Here is an 18621-nt window from a genome sequence, read left to right as displayed (position 1 = left end):
ATTCCCCACCGTGGTATTCTTCATAATCTTGCTTGCTGGAAATCCCCAATATGCTATCTCTGCCTCTGTAGTAGTATAGGTGAGAGGGGAGACACTCATAAATTGCTGTCTCTTGTGCCTTCCATTCCTGGCAGTTTCTCATATAGCTAGGATATTTTCTTCATATTAGCAGTGATGTTGAGAGGAAAGAATCTATTCACCTTGCTTTGTTGACATCATCTTTCAGCCCATACATACCAGGTCTAACATTTTCCCAAACGGAACTTGTCTTCAATTATGTCCTCTATCAAAATCACATATCAAAGACTGGAAATGTGTCCTTGAGTTAGTTTTTGTTGTTTGCATCATGGCTTATGAATTCCTGTACTGTAGTATTGAGATACATCCCCAGCCCTTTCAAGTAGTACCCCATATATCTGTCAGAGTACTAATGTTTCCTAGTAACCAACCAATTACAACATGAGATAATGTCTCCTTGAGGGGAAAAAATGTAAGAATTTAGGAGAAAGGTTTAAATGGACAGGTGATGTAAATACTAGATATGTAAATATTAGGTAATATAAATACTCAGGACCAGTCCAAAACGCAAGCATCAAATTTGTAGACGTGTTACTGTATGTCTGTCCAAAGCCAGGTCTCTGGAGTTCTCTCTGGCTATGAACAAGAACATCTTAATTGGCTTGTTTTTGTTTGTGGTTATAAACTATTCCAAACCTTCTGGTTTGAATTGTGGATTATGGATTGTTTCATTTTGGTTCTTCGTGATCTTCCAATTTAAATTTAAAAGAGAGAGACAGAGACAGAGAGATGGAGACAGAGAGAGAGAGAGAGAGAGAGAGAGAGAGAGAGAGAGAGAGAGAGAGAGAGAGAGAGAGAGAGAGAAAGAGAAGCAGAAGTTTCATTTTAAGTCTGGAATGTTGACTGACCACTGCACAAATTCTATGAGCCCCTTCTGCCTTTACTGGAAATACAGCAAGTGTTGTATCTAACAAATTTGAGTCCCGAAAACACTGCATCTTGAGTGTTTTTTATTGGCTGCTAGTAATGGCTCACTCTTTGCAGACTTCCAGCTAGACATTCCTCTACCCAATCTTTCCTTTCCAATCCAGAAAAGGATAATGCTTTGCCCCTGAGCTAGGGTCCTTCCTGAGCATCTAAGGAAACAGTAACTGCCAGAGGAGTCTCTGAAGCATGAGGGGGCATGTCAGTTATAGTTTATTATGATAATTTCACTTCCCTGGCCACCTGGTAGAAAGCCCCAGGCAGTATTCTGAGAGAAAGTGATATTAGCAGAGTGGGTGCCCAGAGAAACTTATCAAGACACAGAAGTTGGTGCTCCTACAGCATGGTGCCTCCAGCAGCATAGTGCTCCCCCAGCCACTTCTAGTCTCACCAACGAGGCAGCGCCATGATGTGTTCATCTGGGAGAAGTCACTTGGCTTCCTGCCGGATTATGCTCTGACATCAGACTCTGGCTCTGACATCAATTTGAAGACATCCTCTCTGACTCTATCCCTAACATTTCTGGACATAACAAAGCATTTGGCTTACTTCAGAATGGTCCAGGCCAAAGATGATGTCATGTAGTTTTGAACGGCTTCAGTTCCTGGAGTACTACCAGGAATAAAAAAGTCATCTTCCTTGAATTCAGCCCTCAAGGTGTCCAGACCAAGCTCAGTTTCCCAGGCATCCTGAGCCACGCTAGGCACAAGCACATACATCCTTTGACTTTGTGTTGAGTTCCCATTCTCAACCCACTGGAAAAACTCAAGTTCACAGAAGTCCCTGGTTCCATCGGCTTCACTGCTTTACTAGACCCCCAGATACCAGCATGATTTCATCCTTGTAACCTAAAGAGTAGAGAAATTAAAGGCTCCAAGGCTTTAAAAGTGGCTGTCCTGAAATTGCACGCATATGCATGGGTGTCCTCAGGTGCCCTGCTCCTTATTTTCAAAGAGAATATCATTTATTTACTCTCTCATACAGACTCAGACATGGACATGATGTGTCATGATGTATCCACCCTCAACTTCCACTTCCCACAGGTGCCCCCTACATGCCTCCCTCCCTCCCTCCTTCATGTCTTCTGTTTTATTTTGCTTTGGTTTGCTTTGTTCTGCTAGTGGTAACTTGTAACTTGCTGAGTCCAGTGAGCTGTCTGCAGGAACACTGGCAGATACTGCTGAATAGTCTTGGCTGGGTCTTAGGCTGGACCCGGAGCTCCTGAGTGAGAGCAATGGCCAAATTTATGACCAGATGATTGGCTGTTTGTCCTTGAGTGTTCTGAGGGATCTCATTGTTGCTTCGTTTTGGAGACATGGCCTCTCTTTGGCCTTGGTATCACCAAATAGGTTAGACTGGCTGGCCAGTAACCCCCCCCCCCAAAGCCACCCATCTCTATGTTCTCAGTGTTGGAGTTCCAAGCATAAGCCACCAGAGCTGTGGCCTTTTTCTTCAAAGTTCTGAGATGGAACTTGGGTCCTCAGGTTTATTAGCAAGTGTCCTACTGAGTTCCATCTCTGTATACCACCACCTCCCGGAAATACTTTTGAAGCAACTGGATAGTTGCATCAATGAAACTACGGAGGGAATAGGTTTCCTTTCCACTCCTTAGCCCTGTTTTCTTATACAAACAGTGGTGTAGACAACTCGTTTTCGAAGCACCTCTAAAATGTCATCTGGATTCTAAAGGTCACTTGGAAAAACTCCTGTGCTTGAAAGCCAAGAGCACACGTGCATGCTGGATCTAATGGGCATGGTGTGGTTTTTCGGAGACCCTTTGGTTTTACCTATGCTAGGGAAGAAGGGATTCTCAGTGATCTTCAGAGTGAGATTGTCACAGGTATCCAGATTGGTTCTTGCACCCGAGTGTCGTGTGCTCGGTCTTTGTAGTTGTCTGAAGCCATGATGCCCTTTCAGCTAGGAACCTTGAAATGCTTCTCTCTCTCAGTCTTACCTGAGCTCTGACCTCCGCCCTCCTCCTCCTTCCCACCTCCTTCACTCTCTGTACCCAACTCTGTCCTAAAATGAGATGACGTGTAAGTAGATGGCCATGTCCTGAAACTCTAGCATCTCATATGAGTTACTAGAAGGGGTGACAGGGGAATATAACCCAAGAAAAAGGGCTCCGTAGTGAACAGTAGAGCCCCTTTGCTCTATCGAGAGAGATAAGGGGTTGGCACAGAAGAACCCTTTAGCTTCAAAAGGTGAGAGACCGACAGATCAGAAAGCACTTTTTGCTTTACCCTCTGAGTCTTGCTGGCCCAAACCCAAAGGCTAAGAACTCAGAGGGGAAAAAACAAGCCTTCATGGCCAGCATGGCCTGTATTTTCAGACCAATCTGAATTCGAGGTAGCTTTGATAACAGCACAAAGACCTCAGCTCTGGGAACCGGGAGGCAACTGTGTGGATGTGGGTTTACTCCTACTGTTCTGTGTCCTTAGATAAGTGATGGGCCCTTCCCTATGTTTGCAGTCCCAACACTGGTCTGTCTCGTGAGACATGGCCAGAGTCAACTGAAGTACAAGCTGTCTAATAGAAAATAGAACATGCCGTTTGTGTAGATGGCCAGAGTGGGAACCACTTCTGAAATGCTTACAGGGATATACTTAGCTGTTCCTGTAGTCCTACTGTGTGCCTTGTGCCCTCCCCTTATCTAAATGAAGACCTTGGTGGGAGATGTCCAAAGGAACCTTGGTATTAGGCATCTGGTGTTTTTGAGGGGAAAAATTGTGCTTTTTTTTTTTTGATTGACAGCCTATTAATAGATCAACCCAAGTTAGTCTCATTTACAAACTGGATGAAGATTACAATTACATATGACAATTACTGTGTTTATAGTGTCATGAGAGGAGTTTGAGTCTTAACGCACATAAGAATTGTATGTCGTTGTCCCGTCTGGTATGTGCAGCAGGCATCTCTATGTAAGAAGACTTCATGACAAACTGGACAGTTTGAGACTCCATATTGGATGGAGACCTTCCTTGGGCCTTCAGCAGGGTTTAAGGACAAAGAATTTCTTTTACTAAAAATGACAAAAGTTGCCCTTTCACTACCATTTCCTCTTCCTTCGATCAGAACTGATAAGCACAGCCTACATTGTGGACTGAAGTTTTTCTCCACTCATGCATGCGCCCTGTGAACTCCGCTGACAGTGAGCGCTGTGGTATTTTTAAAACGAAGCTGTCCTACCCTGATTGTCTTGAACACCCCTGGCAACTTGCCAACACCCTGTCCTCTACACATCCTGTAACAGCATAGATAGCATCCTCCCTAGACTGTTTAGAAATGTGTACACGGACCTCAGAACTTGTCCTGTCCTCTAACATGCTCAGGTGTAGCTACATGCTAACATGTAGGTGAGCTATGTGATTTCCCACACCACCACACTCCAAATAATCAATGGCCAAATCTTAGCATCTGTCATTTTGCAAAATCCAATCTATGTACAACAGTAAAATTTATGAATAAAAATAAAAAGAGACTGTGTTGTACAGGGCAGGATATTGCTTGTTGTTTGGATATTATGCACCCAACTCGAGAACGTACAGAGTGAACATTTTACCTTGGGAATAGGTGTGTTTCCATGGGATTCGATTAATATTGCATTTCCCTGCTGTATGTAAATAGAAACAAACAGATTTGATAGACACACCTCCAACTCAGGCTTTGTCTTAGTGATGATAGAATGTCAGGGTGGCTATAAATTCTTCTATCCTTCTATCTATATGGTTGGTTTATTAGTGTCTTGCTTTGTTTTAAAGCAGAAAACACGTTGTATGGCTCAAAGGATCAGAAGATGCATAAACATGTTTGAGGGGAAAAAATATTTTCTTTAAGTAGTATGGCTGGCTACCCATCTCCTCCTGCTTCAGGCAGCCAGTGTCAACTATGGTGCTTTTAAGCTGGGGAATTAGCATGTAGTTCAGTGGAAATGTGACTTTATTTTGTATTGTATCATTTAACATAGAAGGAGCGGGGGGTAGGGAGTGGGGTGTGTGTTTGGGACCTAGGGGGCAAATATCTGTATGAATAGCTAGGGAGGTGGTGCCTTAGATGAAGTTAGCCAAGGGTGGCACGTAGCACCTGAAGTCGGAAGCCATACTTTATTGTGAAGTGAGAGATCTTGTGTTAGATCTTATGTTAAAGCCATTACCTCCCCTCTTCAGCTCACTGCACCCTCTGTTTCTGGGCGTCCAGAGCAGTCTGTTCTCTTCTGAATGTTGCATAGAATGAATGACCCTGGTCCCGCGGCTCACAAGCGATGCTAGATTGAATCTCTCCTTGCCGTCTTTTCAGATAACAGCCCGCCGTCAGTGGAAACATATTTATGACGAGTTAGGTGGTAATCCTGGGAGCACCAGTGCGGCCACCTGTACTCGCAGACACTACGAAAGGTAAGATGCCATCTCCTGCAAAAAAAAAAAAATCCTCGCTTAATTAAAGCTGTGTTAGTTGGAAGATGGTTCTGGGCAAAGACAGGATAGGGGAAATCTAAAGGATCATGGAGAAGACAAAATACCCTTCACTCACTCCCCCACCCTCTCACTCCCCATTCCCACCCATCCCCCAACTTCCATCCCTCCCACCACCCCCCCACACCCAGTATTCTCCTTTACATAGCATGCTCTCTGGTTACCCAGACTAAAATTAGATGTGCCTTTACTTAGGTTTTGTCTTGTGGCCACCTGTCTGGCAATGCCCTTCCCCCAACAAGTGTGGATTCCTAGGGATGTTCTCAGGAGGCTCACTTACCATGAGCTCTTTGGGCTTCTGGAAAACAAAGATGGGAAATGTTGTCAGGAGGTTAACGTGTGACAGAGCCCTGGAAACCAGGCATTCCTTAGCCCAACAGCATGGCGGCCTCAGATTATGTCTGTGTGCTATTCTTTTCCATACCTTGTGAGGACTTCTTCACCTATAGACATGCTTTCTTTCAACTGAGGAAATCTCGAGCCAAATTCTGTTCAGCTTGGGGTTTCTAATAAGCTCCACCTGTTTCAGAAAAGGACTGATGATATAACCAAGAAAGAATATATCAGAGCCTCTGGGGAAGGCGCTGTGGACAGGAGTCATGACCATTCCATCTGCCCACTTCCGGTGTGCCTCCCCTCACATTGCATTAAGGACTGTGTGCCTACACTGACTGTGTGCCTAGACTGACTGACTGTGTGCCTACACTGACTGTGTGCCTAGACTGACTGACTGTGTGCCTACACTGACTGTGTGCCTAGACTGACTGACTGTGTGCCTAGACTGACTGACTGTGTGCCTATGCTGCTGAGAAATGGCAGCAAATTCATGAGTGGTACGTGCTTTGTGTAATGAGTCCATATGTAATGTTTAGGTTGTACCAGCTTCGTTACAGCTGGTGCTGCCCTGGTGGTGCTGCCCTATAGAAGTGGAGAGGGGGTTCATAATGGTGTGTGTACATGCCTGTGTGCGTCAAGAGTACACACGCATTCATGTATGCTGTTGGTATGAAATCCAGAGGCCTGTTTAGAATTAATCCTCTACTGTGCTTAGTTACTGTTCTTGTTGCTGTGATAAAGCATCCTGACCAAGAAACATACGTGAGGAAAAGTGAATATGACTCGGGAAGTTGGGTGGCTTCAAATCCAGGGCTGGAGAGTTCAAATAGAAAGAGGAGAGAGGGAAAAGGAGGGAGGGAGGGAGGGAGAGACAAAGAGAGACTATGTGTATATGTATGCATGCATGCTTTTCATATGCATGTGTATGCACATGCATGCATATGTTTTAATAGTGTCCATACACACACTGAAATCAGGATACACCAAGTTAGTGGAACAAAGCATTCAGGTAAAAAAAAAAGGTTAAAATGCTAATATTCACTGATTACTTTTCTCATAGTCCATCGGTAATCCAACTCTGACCTACATTTATGACAACCACGGTGGGTCGTAGACAGTATCCTTCATATCTCTTGACATAGTAGGTGTTCATTACGTTCCCTTGAAGTTCAAGGGCATGTTTATCAGTATCTCATTTTTGACTGTGTGGCCAGTTAACAAAAGTTATAATGTTTGTTTGGGAATAATTGAAGTAAATTGAGTTGGGTTTAGTACCTTGTGAAAAATTCCCTTTGAGCATTCCCAAGAGATTGCCCTGGCCCTATTGTAATCTGGAAAGATTCTTAAACATCAATAATAGATGTTCAAATTACCACTCTTGGTAGCACTGTTTCATATATATATAAATATAACTGTGATTTCTCTCAGTACTTAACATCAAAGCTCACACATTCCTGTTACCCGCTGTACCAGGCAGCTGATCCCCAATACAATGCCTCCTGGGTGAGGGCTTTGCCCACAGTGCTGGAGGCTACCATAACCTACTTATCTTTGGCTTAGGAGCCTCTAATCAAATCATGGCATGAGAGACATAAAAACATACTCTCTCCTCTCCAAAAGTTCCCAGCACCCGAACCATTAATCTTAAGGGGACCCAATGACAGATAAAACTGGCAAAAGGACTCACATAGCTGCAGCTAGCCCACTTCCTCGACAAATGGGCATAGTCATTAACTACATTTTACAACACAGCATATGATCAAGAGCAGGCAAGAACTGGGTTAGAGAGAAGGATTGAGAAGGATCGAATGAATATAGGATGTGTGTATGTGTGTGTGTGTATGTGTGTGTGTGTGTGTGTGTGTGTGTGTGTGTGTTTCATTTTTCTTTAATGAGGTGCATGGGTACTTTGCCTCTTACATGTGTGGAGGAGCCTACAGAGGCCAGAAGATGGAGTTAGATCCCCTAGAACAGGAGTTATGGATAGTTAAGAGTGACCACGTGATTGCCGGCCACTGAACAACTTCTGGAAGAGCAACTGGTGTTCTTAAATGCTGTGCTGTGTCTCCAGCCCTTGGGTGTGTTTTCCTTCAGAGGTTTTGTCAGTGACACAGTCTTGACTGGAATGCTCAGATACTCTGGTTGTACCTCGATGAATGACCTCCCTTTCCTAAGGTGCAGTAGATTCCTGAATGATGTAAAACTGTCCATTTGGAAAGCCCTAGCAACCGCAGCCCATTGCGAAATGTTTTAAATGTTTCTTTTCATTTTCTGAATTTGTAGCATCAGACTAGACATTCTGTAAAGTTTTGGTCTCCCATTGGATTACATTTTTCAAGAGGTATAAAATATTCTTCCAGTTCTGGAACTTCTTAGGTCAGCGTTTGAGTTAGGAGACTGTGAGTGGTAGACTGGAAGCCATGTTGAATTGTCAACAGGGAGAATTCCCAGTAGGCCCTGTCTTGAGCAGAAGGATGTGGCTTCAGTAGTTGAGGGGTGGCTTCAAGTGCTAGTATGAAGCATCGGGGAACACTGGTGTTGGTCTATGCAGATTTCCTGGGTTTCCATGAGAAAGAAGTCATTTGGGCTCTGCCCACAAGTTGCAGGGGTGTGCCTGGAAGAGTTGGGAGTTTAAGGGAGCCTTTTGAAAAGCACAGTACTTTTGACATCAGGGAGGATCTCTGTGGGGCTGACTCTGTGTGCTCATGGGTTTCTGGGACCAATGAAAGAAACTGGAGCCTAGAACAAATGGCTCTGCTATTATCCAGTGACACTGTGTCCGACCACACCAGTAGGTGTGTGCAGAGCCTGCAGCCAGGGATAGTTCTGCACTGATAACGAGCCTTTCTTTTGCTATCTAGACTGCTGCAGCCTTCTGATCAGAATGCTATGAACAATTAGTAATTAATAATCATTAGCTACCAGTATTTGAAGATCATGTTTCTCTTTTAAACCAGTCATGATTGAACAGGTTGATTTTTTTTTTTTTGGCAACATGACGCAGGTTAGGTATCTGAGGAAAGGGGGATCTCTTTTGAAGACTTGCCCTCGGTAGGTTTTCTATGAGCAGATCTGTAGGGCATTTTCTTTATGACTGACTGATGTGGAGGACCCAGGCCCACCTCTAGGGAGGGAGCCCCAAGCTGTATAAAAGCTATGTAAAGGAACAAGCAAGCGTCACAGAACAAGCCAGGAAGCCATACTACTCCACACCTCTGCTTCAGTTCCTGCTTCCAATTTCCTGCCTGGAGTTCCCACCTTGGCTTCCCAGGATGATGGAGTATGATGGAAATGTGCCAGGCAAATGGACTCTTTTCTCCCCAGGTTGCTTTTAATCAGGACTTTTTAATCACAGCAATAGAAAGCAAACTATAGCAATGTCCGTTAAGGGACTCACCAATAATCCCAAGGGCCAGAGTATGGGAAAGAGGCGGGGCCATAGTTCTTTGAATGTCTGCTCTTTCACTGGATCTCCCAAAAGACAGGGCACTCTGATCAGTTCAGGGACTCCAACCAAAGAAGAGGCTGGCCTCTTGCTAAAGGCATACCATCAGGTTCATTCATTCTTTTCAGTAACAAGTCGTGTGGCCACACAGAAAATGGCTGGCTGTTTTGGTGAACAGCCACCATTTTCAAGAAGCTTGGGAAGTTGAGAGAGAGATCAGAACTTTGTGGTGACTTTTCTAAAGCCTTCCAGAGATGGGTCAGAACTACTGAAACCCTTCTTCCTCTGCAGCTGTGTGACGTCCTCTCATTTCTTAGTGTGTGTGTGTGTGTGTGTGTGTGTGTGTGTGTGTGTGTGTGTGTTGCATGCACATGAGTGAGTGCATACATGCCTGCATGCATCCGTGCACGCACTCTTGTGCAAATATGACATGTGTGCGTGTGTAAAGTTCAGAGGACAATTTTTTGGGATTGAACTCAGGACACCAGGGTTGCTGGCAAGTGGTAGCCTTCCCTGCTGAGCCATCTCCCTGGCCCCTACATTATTCTTTGAAGCACGGTCTTTTCATCCATCTGGTTCAGCTGGCTAGCCAGCCAACTCCAAGGATCTGTCTCTGACCCACAGTGCTGTGGTGAATAGCACACTGCCGCTACTACTGGGTTTTACATGGTGCTGGGTTTCAAACTCAGGTCCTGACACTTGCTGAGCCATCTCCCCAGCTGCTTCCCTGTGGGAAGAATAGTATTCTTACCCTTCTAATACAGGGAGTACTGTTTCCCAACCCCTCCCTTTTGCTTTGCTTCCCTGGACAATGATGGAGGAGTGAGGGCTCTACATCGCGTTATCTACCGCTGATGTATTTTTTTATGCAGTGCGGTTCGTGGTTCCAGTAAATGTTTTTGTTTTACTACAAGAAAAGGAAAAAAAAAAAAAGCATCCCCAGTTCCTCATTAAATGTTACTTGTATGTTATTAGTTGGGCACTTTGGGTTTATTAATGAGTGCAATAATAAAAGTAGGAGCCATAGAAATGAATCAATGGGTGTTTTTATTTAAGGCAGAGCAGAGACCGTACTTACAGTGGCTGTGAATGTCTCGCTGTCGCTGAGGGCCCTGCTCGTCCAAACCTGTCTCTGATTGGTTTAAATAAAATAGGTCCAAGCACTTCATAAAAATGTCTTTGTCAGCCCTGGTTTTGCTTCTAAACCGATTCATCTCTGTCAGTGTTTAATATTAGTGCCAGGCTCCTGGCCATAGTCCATTAGTACTGTATTTAATTGTTCATGTTACAGATGATTACCAATATAAAAAGCCTTCGTGTTTTCCCAGAGCGAGGCTGTTGCTATGTAGACGTCTCAAACTCAGCAAAGCTTATGAAATAGGGTTGCTTTCAACATTTCTTGCTGAGATTTATAGATTAAGTTACTGTTGATGAGAACGCCAAGAAATGTCTGTGTTCTCCCTGGCAAAGGGCTCTTCTGAGGACCACATTTTCTTTCTTATCCAACCCTGAAGATGCCCTGAATTATTATCCTTTTTTTTTTTTAAATTGGGTAAGAAACAAAAACAAAATGGCTACTTCTGTGGACTTTTTTTAATAGCTTGATTTTTTTTTTTTTTCTGGAGTAGTAATTCATTTTAAAGGCTTTGTTTTCATATGTAAGTTTTCTTGTTTTTTTATGTTTTTGAAGCACAAAAAAGGGGGATCTTTACACAAAATACTAGATTACTGGTTTTAATTTTCTTGAATGAATTACATGCTCTGTTTGTGTGGAGCACATGAAGTTGTTATTAGGGATTTTAAAAAGGAGCAGCATCAGGGCTAAAGCGCTTTGTGGTGTGCTTTTCTGAGTATTTAGGAAATCAGAATCCGAAGCAAATGTATTTGTTTGTGAGGGAAATGAGCGTTTACACTTCATCTTCTTGCGTGCATAATGTCCAATTTCAAATTCTAACCTGCTTTTTCCGGAAGAGTTCCTTTGGTTAAGACTCCAATGGCTCTGGCTGCTTACTGCCGAGTGGCTTAGGGTGAGCCACACCCAACCCAGAGGCAGGGGCGTGGGGGGTGGCGGGGTGGGGGGGCAGAAACTGAATGACAGTCATCTCACAGGGTCTGCCTGCTTTTCAGAAGGTGGTGGGCAGGATGTGGGGGGGGTTGTGCACTGAGTAATACAAGTACTGTGCTCAAAATCAGACCCCCAAATCTTTGAGGTTCATAACTGGGCAAAAAGTCAAGAGAAAGGAAGTCAAGGTGAGATCCCATTCCATTCGTGTCTAGGACACAAGTCCATGTATCCTTGACACCCTTCAAGCTAATAAACACACAGTTGAGAAAGTCACAGGCAGGACCCCTTCATATTCATATGAACTATTGTTATCAGCCCATAAAAAGGCTTAGTGAATGAGGACAGCTACAGGTAAACTTTGTGAACTCACTTTGAATTGGAGCACAGTAATTTTATTTTCACTGAGTGTAATGAAAGAAAGAAAGAAAGAAAGAAAGAAAGAAAGAAAGAAAGAAAGAAAGAAAGAAAGAAAGAAAGAAAGAAAGAAAGAAAAAAAGAGAAAATAATCAGGGCTTGCATTTGTGTGTGTCTTTTGAACTTCTATTTTCCTTAATAACTCATTTTTAGTATATTTTACCAAAGTGGCAGAAGGGAACACGTTGGGCAGTTAGGAGAGTAGCCCTTTCCTCTGGTCGTTGGATATGTGCTGTTTCCTATCGTGGTCACAGACTCGGGTGGGTTTGATACGTTGGTGCATTGGGAGCAGAGATTGCTGAGGAAGGCACAGCGTCTGGTCCCTCACTGGATAGCAGCCTCCAGGAACCACTGCTGGCTCATGAAAGCTGCAGAAAGTCCCGGTTTATCTAACTTATCAAGATGCCTGACTCAGGGATGCCACTTAGGTAGTCAAGGCTTTAGAAATCAGATGTGTAATAGATAGAAAGACAAAGAGGCAGCAGAGAAGAGAGGCAGGAGGTTTCCACCCACAGTGAGACATCTTCCTGTAGGCTCTAGAATTTGAGCTGGATCTTAAAGAGGTAAGGTTAGAACTTGAGTCCATCATCAAACAGAGAAGGAAACTGGTTTTAGGGCCGGGAAGGTATGACATCACCTCCCTTGAAATTTCCCGTAGTTCCCAATTCTGTGCCATGGATATGATGATTAAAATGAATTTAAATTTTATAGGAAAGGCAATCCCCTTTCGAACATGCCTGTAAAGGAGTGGAAAGTGAGATTATGATTTCTAAGGCCTTGGTTTCCCAAGCCTGTGACTCAGAGGCAGGTAATGATGCTTGGTCCTCACTCCCTCCAGAGAGTATATCCAGCAGGTAGATTACTCCATCCCTCATCCAGAGTGGAGTTGCCAGTCAGGAATTATATCTGCTTCCTGGCTAACATCTTGTTCATAGGAATTCATGTGGGCAGACTCTTTTTCTCTTTCTGCAACACCGCCACCAAGCTAGCTCTCCTTGTCCCCTCAATACTAGAGGTCCAGCTGTCCCTTACTGACACACAGTAGCTGGAAAAGCCAAACTCATCTCGCTGCTGTGTTAGCATAGCTGCTCTTGGCCTGCCTGTATCCCTACCCCACCCCCACCCCACCCCCAGGCTTGCTCCCTGGACGGACCAGAATCTGGTCACTGTCCACCTCCCTCTCGCTGGAGTGACCTTTTACCATCCGTAAAGAACCTCTGCACAGAGGCCAGTCAGTAATTCCAACCCAAGAACCTCACTCTTTAAGCATGCCTAAAATGTTCTGGGAACTTCCCAATGCCTGGATATTTCAAGAAACTCAAACAAGACTCTAGCCAGAGCTCATAGTTTGTAAGCATTAGCAACAGCATCTGAAAAAAAAAATCTCTATTTAAAAATTCTTAAATTTGCCTCTGGGTTTGAGCTGTAATGACTAGAAGTTGGAGTTTACGCTGTTGAGTGTAGAAACAGCCCGAGGCGCACACTCTTCAAGCTTGTCTGTCTGCTGTGCTGAGAGCCATGGCAGGTTCCTTTTCTGCCCGCCCCCTCTGGAAAAGCTCGCCAACCCGCACTTTTTCCATGCCCAAGTCTTTTCTTGTCTCCTTCCTGTCCATTTATTGTCTCCTTTACCCACCTCCCTGCCGTTTGGACTTGGAAAACTCAACAGGTCCACCCACCCAAACTTTCCTGCGAGTTCTCATCAAGCATGAATTTAAATTTGAGAATAGATTATGTGCCTTAGCCTCTTTCCTTTTTTTTTTTTTTTTAATGATAAACAAGAGGCTTATGGTTTCTCTCTCCTCCGGGTTTTATCATTAAGATTAAGTAACCGCATTCTCAGGCTTGCCACTGTACAAACATCTTTTCAGTTGTGAGAGGAACAGACTCACATCTTCTTCACAAAGGATCTATTGAAAAATCAGAAAGCATGCTTCCAAGAGAGAAAGCTGGGGAGTGCTGGGGGGCGGGGAGAGGGGAGGGAGGCTCAGATGACAAAATGAATGTAATTGTTTACCCTTAAAATATATCTTTAGCTTGGCCACTGAAAAATCTCTTGGAACATTGTGTTTTGGTACAAGTTGTTACAGAGTTTGTCCAAAGTCATGAGTTGCTGGAGAAGGTTTCAGAAGCCCTGGCAATGGGTGGTGGCTTCTAGTGTGACTGGGAGTTGGTGTGATAGCCTTCACTGGGAGTTGGTGTGATAGCTCTCATTAGGAGTTGGTGTGATAGCTCTCATTGGGAGTTGGTGTGATAGCTCTCATATGGACTCCCACCTGCCATCACTTCTGGGATACATATGATGCTGAGAATTTCAGTGATGCTTATAGACTCACGAAAATGGTGTCCCCCGCCCTTGAAATAGATCCATGCAACTCCAGTCAGGGCTAGTCGTCGAGAAGAATCATTTCTACCCATCTATTGTCTGGCACTGTGGAGGGTTGGGAGCTCTCTATGGTCAGTCCATCCTCTGCAATGAGAGTGTATTATCTCTGGGGCATGGAGTTAACCAACCTCCTAACCCGTTCTAGGTTGCTTCAGCATGGTCTTCATTTGAGAGGCATGGGAATGACATCAGTCTAGGCAGAGAAATCCTCAGAAGTAGTGAACAAGCATCGCAAAGCTAAGCTGAGAAGAACTCCAATAGAGAGATCGTGGGAAACTATGGCCCCGCTAACATTAAGTGATGGAGGGAAAATTTCTCAGAGAAGCCATTCTTCAGTATCTCTTAATGGTTATAGCAGATTGGGCCCCATAAACAAGGCCAACCCATCCTGGAGCATCCTGGCACGCCTGTTGTGGTGGTGTACATCAGAGAAGAAATGTGCCCTTCTTGCAGGCTGTGGGGTTGCCTCTGATGTGAGGTGTAGACCCTTTCTTGGATGACCCTGTGGATTCCATGAGCCTGTTACCTCTGAGAAGAGAAGGCTCACACTGATCTCTCAGACAATCTCATAGAAGCCTAGAACTTTCTTAACTTGGGCAGGTGCGATCAATTAGGGTACCTCCTAACAAGATTATGTCTCAATCTATGAAGATGGCCACCTAGATGCTGGGGCAGGAAGCTCTGCCTAGCACACCTGGGTTGAATTCCAATTCCAGGACTCAATAGCTGTGTGCCACCATCTAGTTGATGGTTGTCCAACCCAATGACGGTACAACATGACCTTGTTATCTGCAAGTATGTTGGGGCACATTCCTAGTTATCCTGGCATGTATATTATCCATGACCCACAGGTCAGACACCTTGATTCAGTTGTGATCCTAATTTTTGCTACCCATAAAATGAAGTCAAAATAATATTCGTGTGGCTAGCTCTCTTTATAAGTGTTGAAGGGAAGACATGAAAATCCCTGGTATTAATAGTGACTTAATATGGTGGCTGCTATTGCTATTATAATGCCTAAGCAATATATGATGATAACCTGTGCCTGGGTATAACTTGGTGGAACAGCACTTACTAGTATGGATAAGGTCCTGGGTTCCACAGATACATAGCATAACTGATTTTCTCTCTGCCTTTCTACCCTTCCTCTACCTGCCTCAAGTCCTTATAACCCTACTTCAGAGCACCCGTCATCTTTATCTACCTCTTCCACACGGGGTCACCTTGATAGAAGCCAAGCCATCCTCTTGCTGGGTCTCTGAATAAAACACCTTTTCATCTTCTGCTCACTGTGCCTCACACGCACTGTCCAGGATGCTGCAGAGGGTACTGTAAATAACAGTAGCCCCCAAAACAAAGCTCTCTCACTCATTGTTCCAGGAGAGACAGGAGAGTCCCAGCAAGCCCTCTCATTCTGGTCTTTCCCAGGAAAAAGACCCTTTCTGAAAGAATGCTAATGTTTTGTCCAGGAAGATAATGGACTCTGTGTCTTTTATGGTGTCTTGGTGTGGAGCATAGTCTGGTCACCTGTATAGACGTCCCTTTTAGCCAGTGCAGCGCAGTTCACTCTTAGTAACTCTTAGGCACACTCCCTCAGGTACTCTGGGTTGTATTCCCGTTCATCTCCCCACTCGATTGAGTTCTACCCGGGACTGAACGCTCCACTGCTTGGATGGATGCTCAGTATGTGCCACTGTGCCATTGCCTTTTCTGGTACTGGCCTCTCTCCCCAAGGTCAATGGCTTCTGCAGTTTCACTTCAAGCCCCTCCTCCCACACTAACTTTTTTCTTTCTTACCAAAATTAACACCATAATATGAAAATCTTGGTCAGAACCTGATTGTTCCTCAAGCATCTTGTCCCCCATCAAAGGGATGATCTCCATTCTCCACAAGGTCACAGAGCACATGAGTATACATCTGGTTTCTGGTCTGTTTCTCTGGTGCCTAAATGCTGTTTTGGCATTTTCGCTGGTGTGGTCTCATTTCTGGAAAGGTGGGCAGCCTGTGCAGCCAGCTCTTCTGTACTCTTGTGCGCCTTAGCAAGTATGCACCTTCTCTCCTCACAAAGGGAAAAAGGCAATTCTCCCAGTCCATATTTGATGAAAGATTGCTTCCCATACTTCACAGGGAAGTTATATTTTCAATTTCTGGCTCAGAAGGGAAATGTCTGGCCAAGGCTTAGAATTTATCAAGCCCGGAATCAACTCAGAGATGTAATGAGGCCATTTGGGGTCAGCTCAGGTCCAAAGCCCCAGTGGAACAAACATGTTATTTCTTTTCTATGGCCACAAAGAAGCCCTGCTAATGGAAGAATAACGGTAATGTCTTTAACCGACCGTACACGCCAGCCTTATTATCTCTGCCCCTTACCTGTTCTGCTCCAACATTTATAGAAAATTTTTTTACACTTGAATTTTTAAAGATGGTTTAATACCGGGAGCATGCCTCTAAGCCAGCCAGGGAAGGTTTGAGATGCAGATACACCCTAAAGTCTCCCTGCTCCCTTCCTTAATTCTCAAAATTGAATCAGTTCCGGACATTATTATAATATCCTCCTCAGAGCTCTCTATAAATAGATGGATCATCATTTATTTCTCCTCTTAAGCACCATTTGCTAAATGTTTTGGCCCAAAAGTTCAGTCCTTCCATATTAATATGCACCAATTCAGGGGACGTTATGGCTACTCATTAGGATGAGACAGGGCAGGCATTGTTTTTTTTCCCCTCTGCTGACAGGGAAGGGAGGGCGTGTCACTTAATAAATATGAGGGCCCTTTCTTCTTTTGTGCAAAGTGTAAATGACAAGGCCTGCGATATATATTTCTCTGATGCCAGCCTGCTGCTTTTGGTCTTGAGAAAGAGAGGCGAGGCCCCAGGGAGGATTGCAGACTTGGTAAATATAAAATTATCTACCTCAGTTTTTTTTAAAAAAATAATAATAATAAAAAGGGAGAGAGAGTTGGCGAGTTGCCAGATTCCTTACATTACAGTAATAGATTTGCTGACCCCTGGCTTCCGCTGTAGAGAAATGTATTGAATATTTTATAATATCAGACCGAGGCACATCTAAAAACCTAGTGTTCTGAGCGTCATTATTCAACTAGAGATTTAGCAATGCCACAGTTATTTTCCAGCAGGCAATTTCTTGTACGATGATAATTTGCCAGCTCAGACAGTAATAAATCAAGGTTATAATGTCATTGATTTGTTAATTTTAACTTGGGTAGATTTTTAAGTCTCCCTTATTTTTTTTTCTTTCTTTTAAAGGAAGAAGGACAAGGGGTGGGGGGAATCGTGTTTTCACAGTGACTGAATTTAATAAGGATCTCTGTGATAGCAAAAGGCTCCCCTACTGTTTCTGCTTTGAGGTGGAAAAATGTTATTCTTGTATTATTCCTGGGGAAAAAAATAAAATAAAATCTCATGCTGCTCCAAATCTTATGCCTAGGAAAAGCTGGGATTTTTTTCCCCCCTTAATATGTGATGGCTTACCTAGTTCACATCCATTAGTGACATCGTAAATAAGCAGTTTGCTAATCTGAAATAGGAAATCTGGACAAGAAGAAAGACCCATTTATCTCCACAGCCTTCCATCTCTAACCTCAATGCAGACGGGAGGTAGGGGTTTGGGGGGGATCTGGACAGATTTACTAATGAGTATATTTCTTCTCTTTCTCTCTGCTTCTACCCACCCAAGACTCAGCCTACATTCTTTTGAGTTGCAGCACAATGAAAATATTTCTTCTGTGTAATGGATACATTTTTCACGGTGGGGGTGGGGTCATACATGTTTGCTTTTCATCTATACCATCTCAAAGCTGATTAAAATCTTCTCTGCCCTACAAATATTTGAGAATCAATCCTCTGAGAGGCACAGGCATGTTACATTACACTATATCCTTTTATAGGATACAGGCCTACATGGCTTCCTGTATTGGACAACGCTGATCTGAGAGAACTCTAATCTGTTTTTAACGATGACATGTGTGCATGGAACATTGAAACGTTCAGAAACCGATCGTAGCTTTTGTCCTCTGGTGCTGTAGAGAAAAGTTCTAATAATCAGATGATAAAGATCACATCCTGTGGGGGTAATTGGGCTGCACCAGGACAAAACTTACAAAAAAAAAAAAAAAAAAAAGACACTCAAGGAAGTCACAAGCGGAAGTCGCTGTACGAAACAGGGCTTGTTTATGTACTGTGTGGGAATGTGCCCTGTTCCTCAAAGCTCGTATTTCAACTATTTTTCTGTTTCACTGCTGCCTTTCTTGTTTTATTTTGGGAGCCTTTCTCTCTCCTTCTGAGCAACTCTAATTATATTTCAATGATTTAGAAGTGGGGAAAAACCACTCACTTAGTTGACCTACACACACACACACATGCACGCACACTCTCTGGAAGCCTTGAACAAGCAGAGCTTGTATTTGGATTGAGTTTTACCCTTAGTCATGCCTCTTCCCAGATACAAGAAACATTTAATTCCTGATTTCCTGCCTTCTGGCT

General features: G+C 43.9%; 1 protein-coding gene across 7 annotated transcripts in view; it reads left to right on the top strand.

The window, feature by feature from the left end:
* The window catches only part of Arid5b (AT rich interactive domain 5B (MRF1-like)), a 186833-nt gene that overhangs the window by 155709 nt on the left and 12503 nt on the right, over positions 1 to 18621 (top strand). For all 7 annotated transcript variants that reach the window (XM_030245281.1, XM_030245282.1, XM_006514130.3 and 4 more), the window contains one exon: positions 5299 to 5396. In XM_030245281.1, coding sequence (XP_030101141.1) covers positions 5299 to 5396 — 98 coding nt within the window. The remainder of the gene's footprint in view (positions 1 to 5298; positions 5397 to 18621) is intronic.

Source organism: Mus musculus, chromosome 10, assembly GCF_000001635.26.
Source record: "Mus musculus strain C57BL/6J chromosome 10, GRCm38.p6 C57BL/6J".
NCBI lineage: Eukaryota > Metazoa > Chordata > Mammalia > Rodentia > Muridae > Mus > Mus musculus.
Note: the sequence above shows the minus strand (reverse complement) of the source record. Positions and strands in the feature narration are given on the sequence as shown.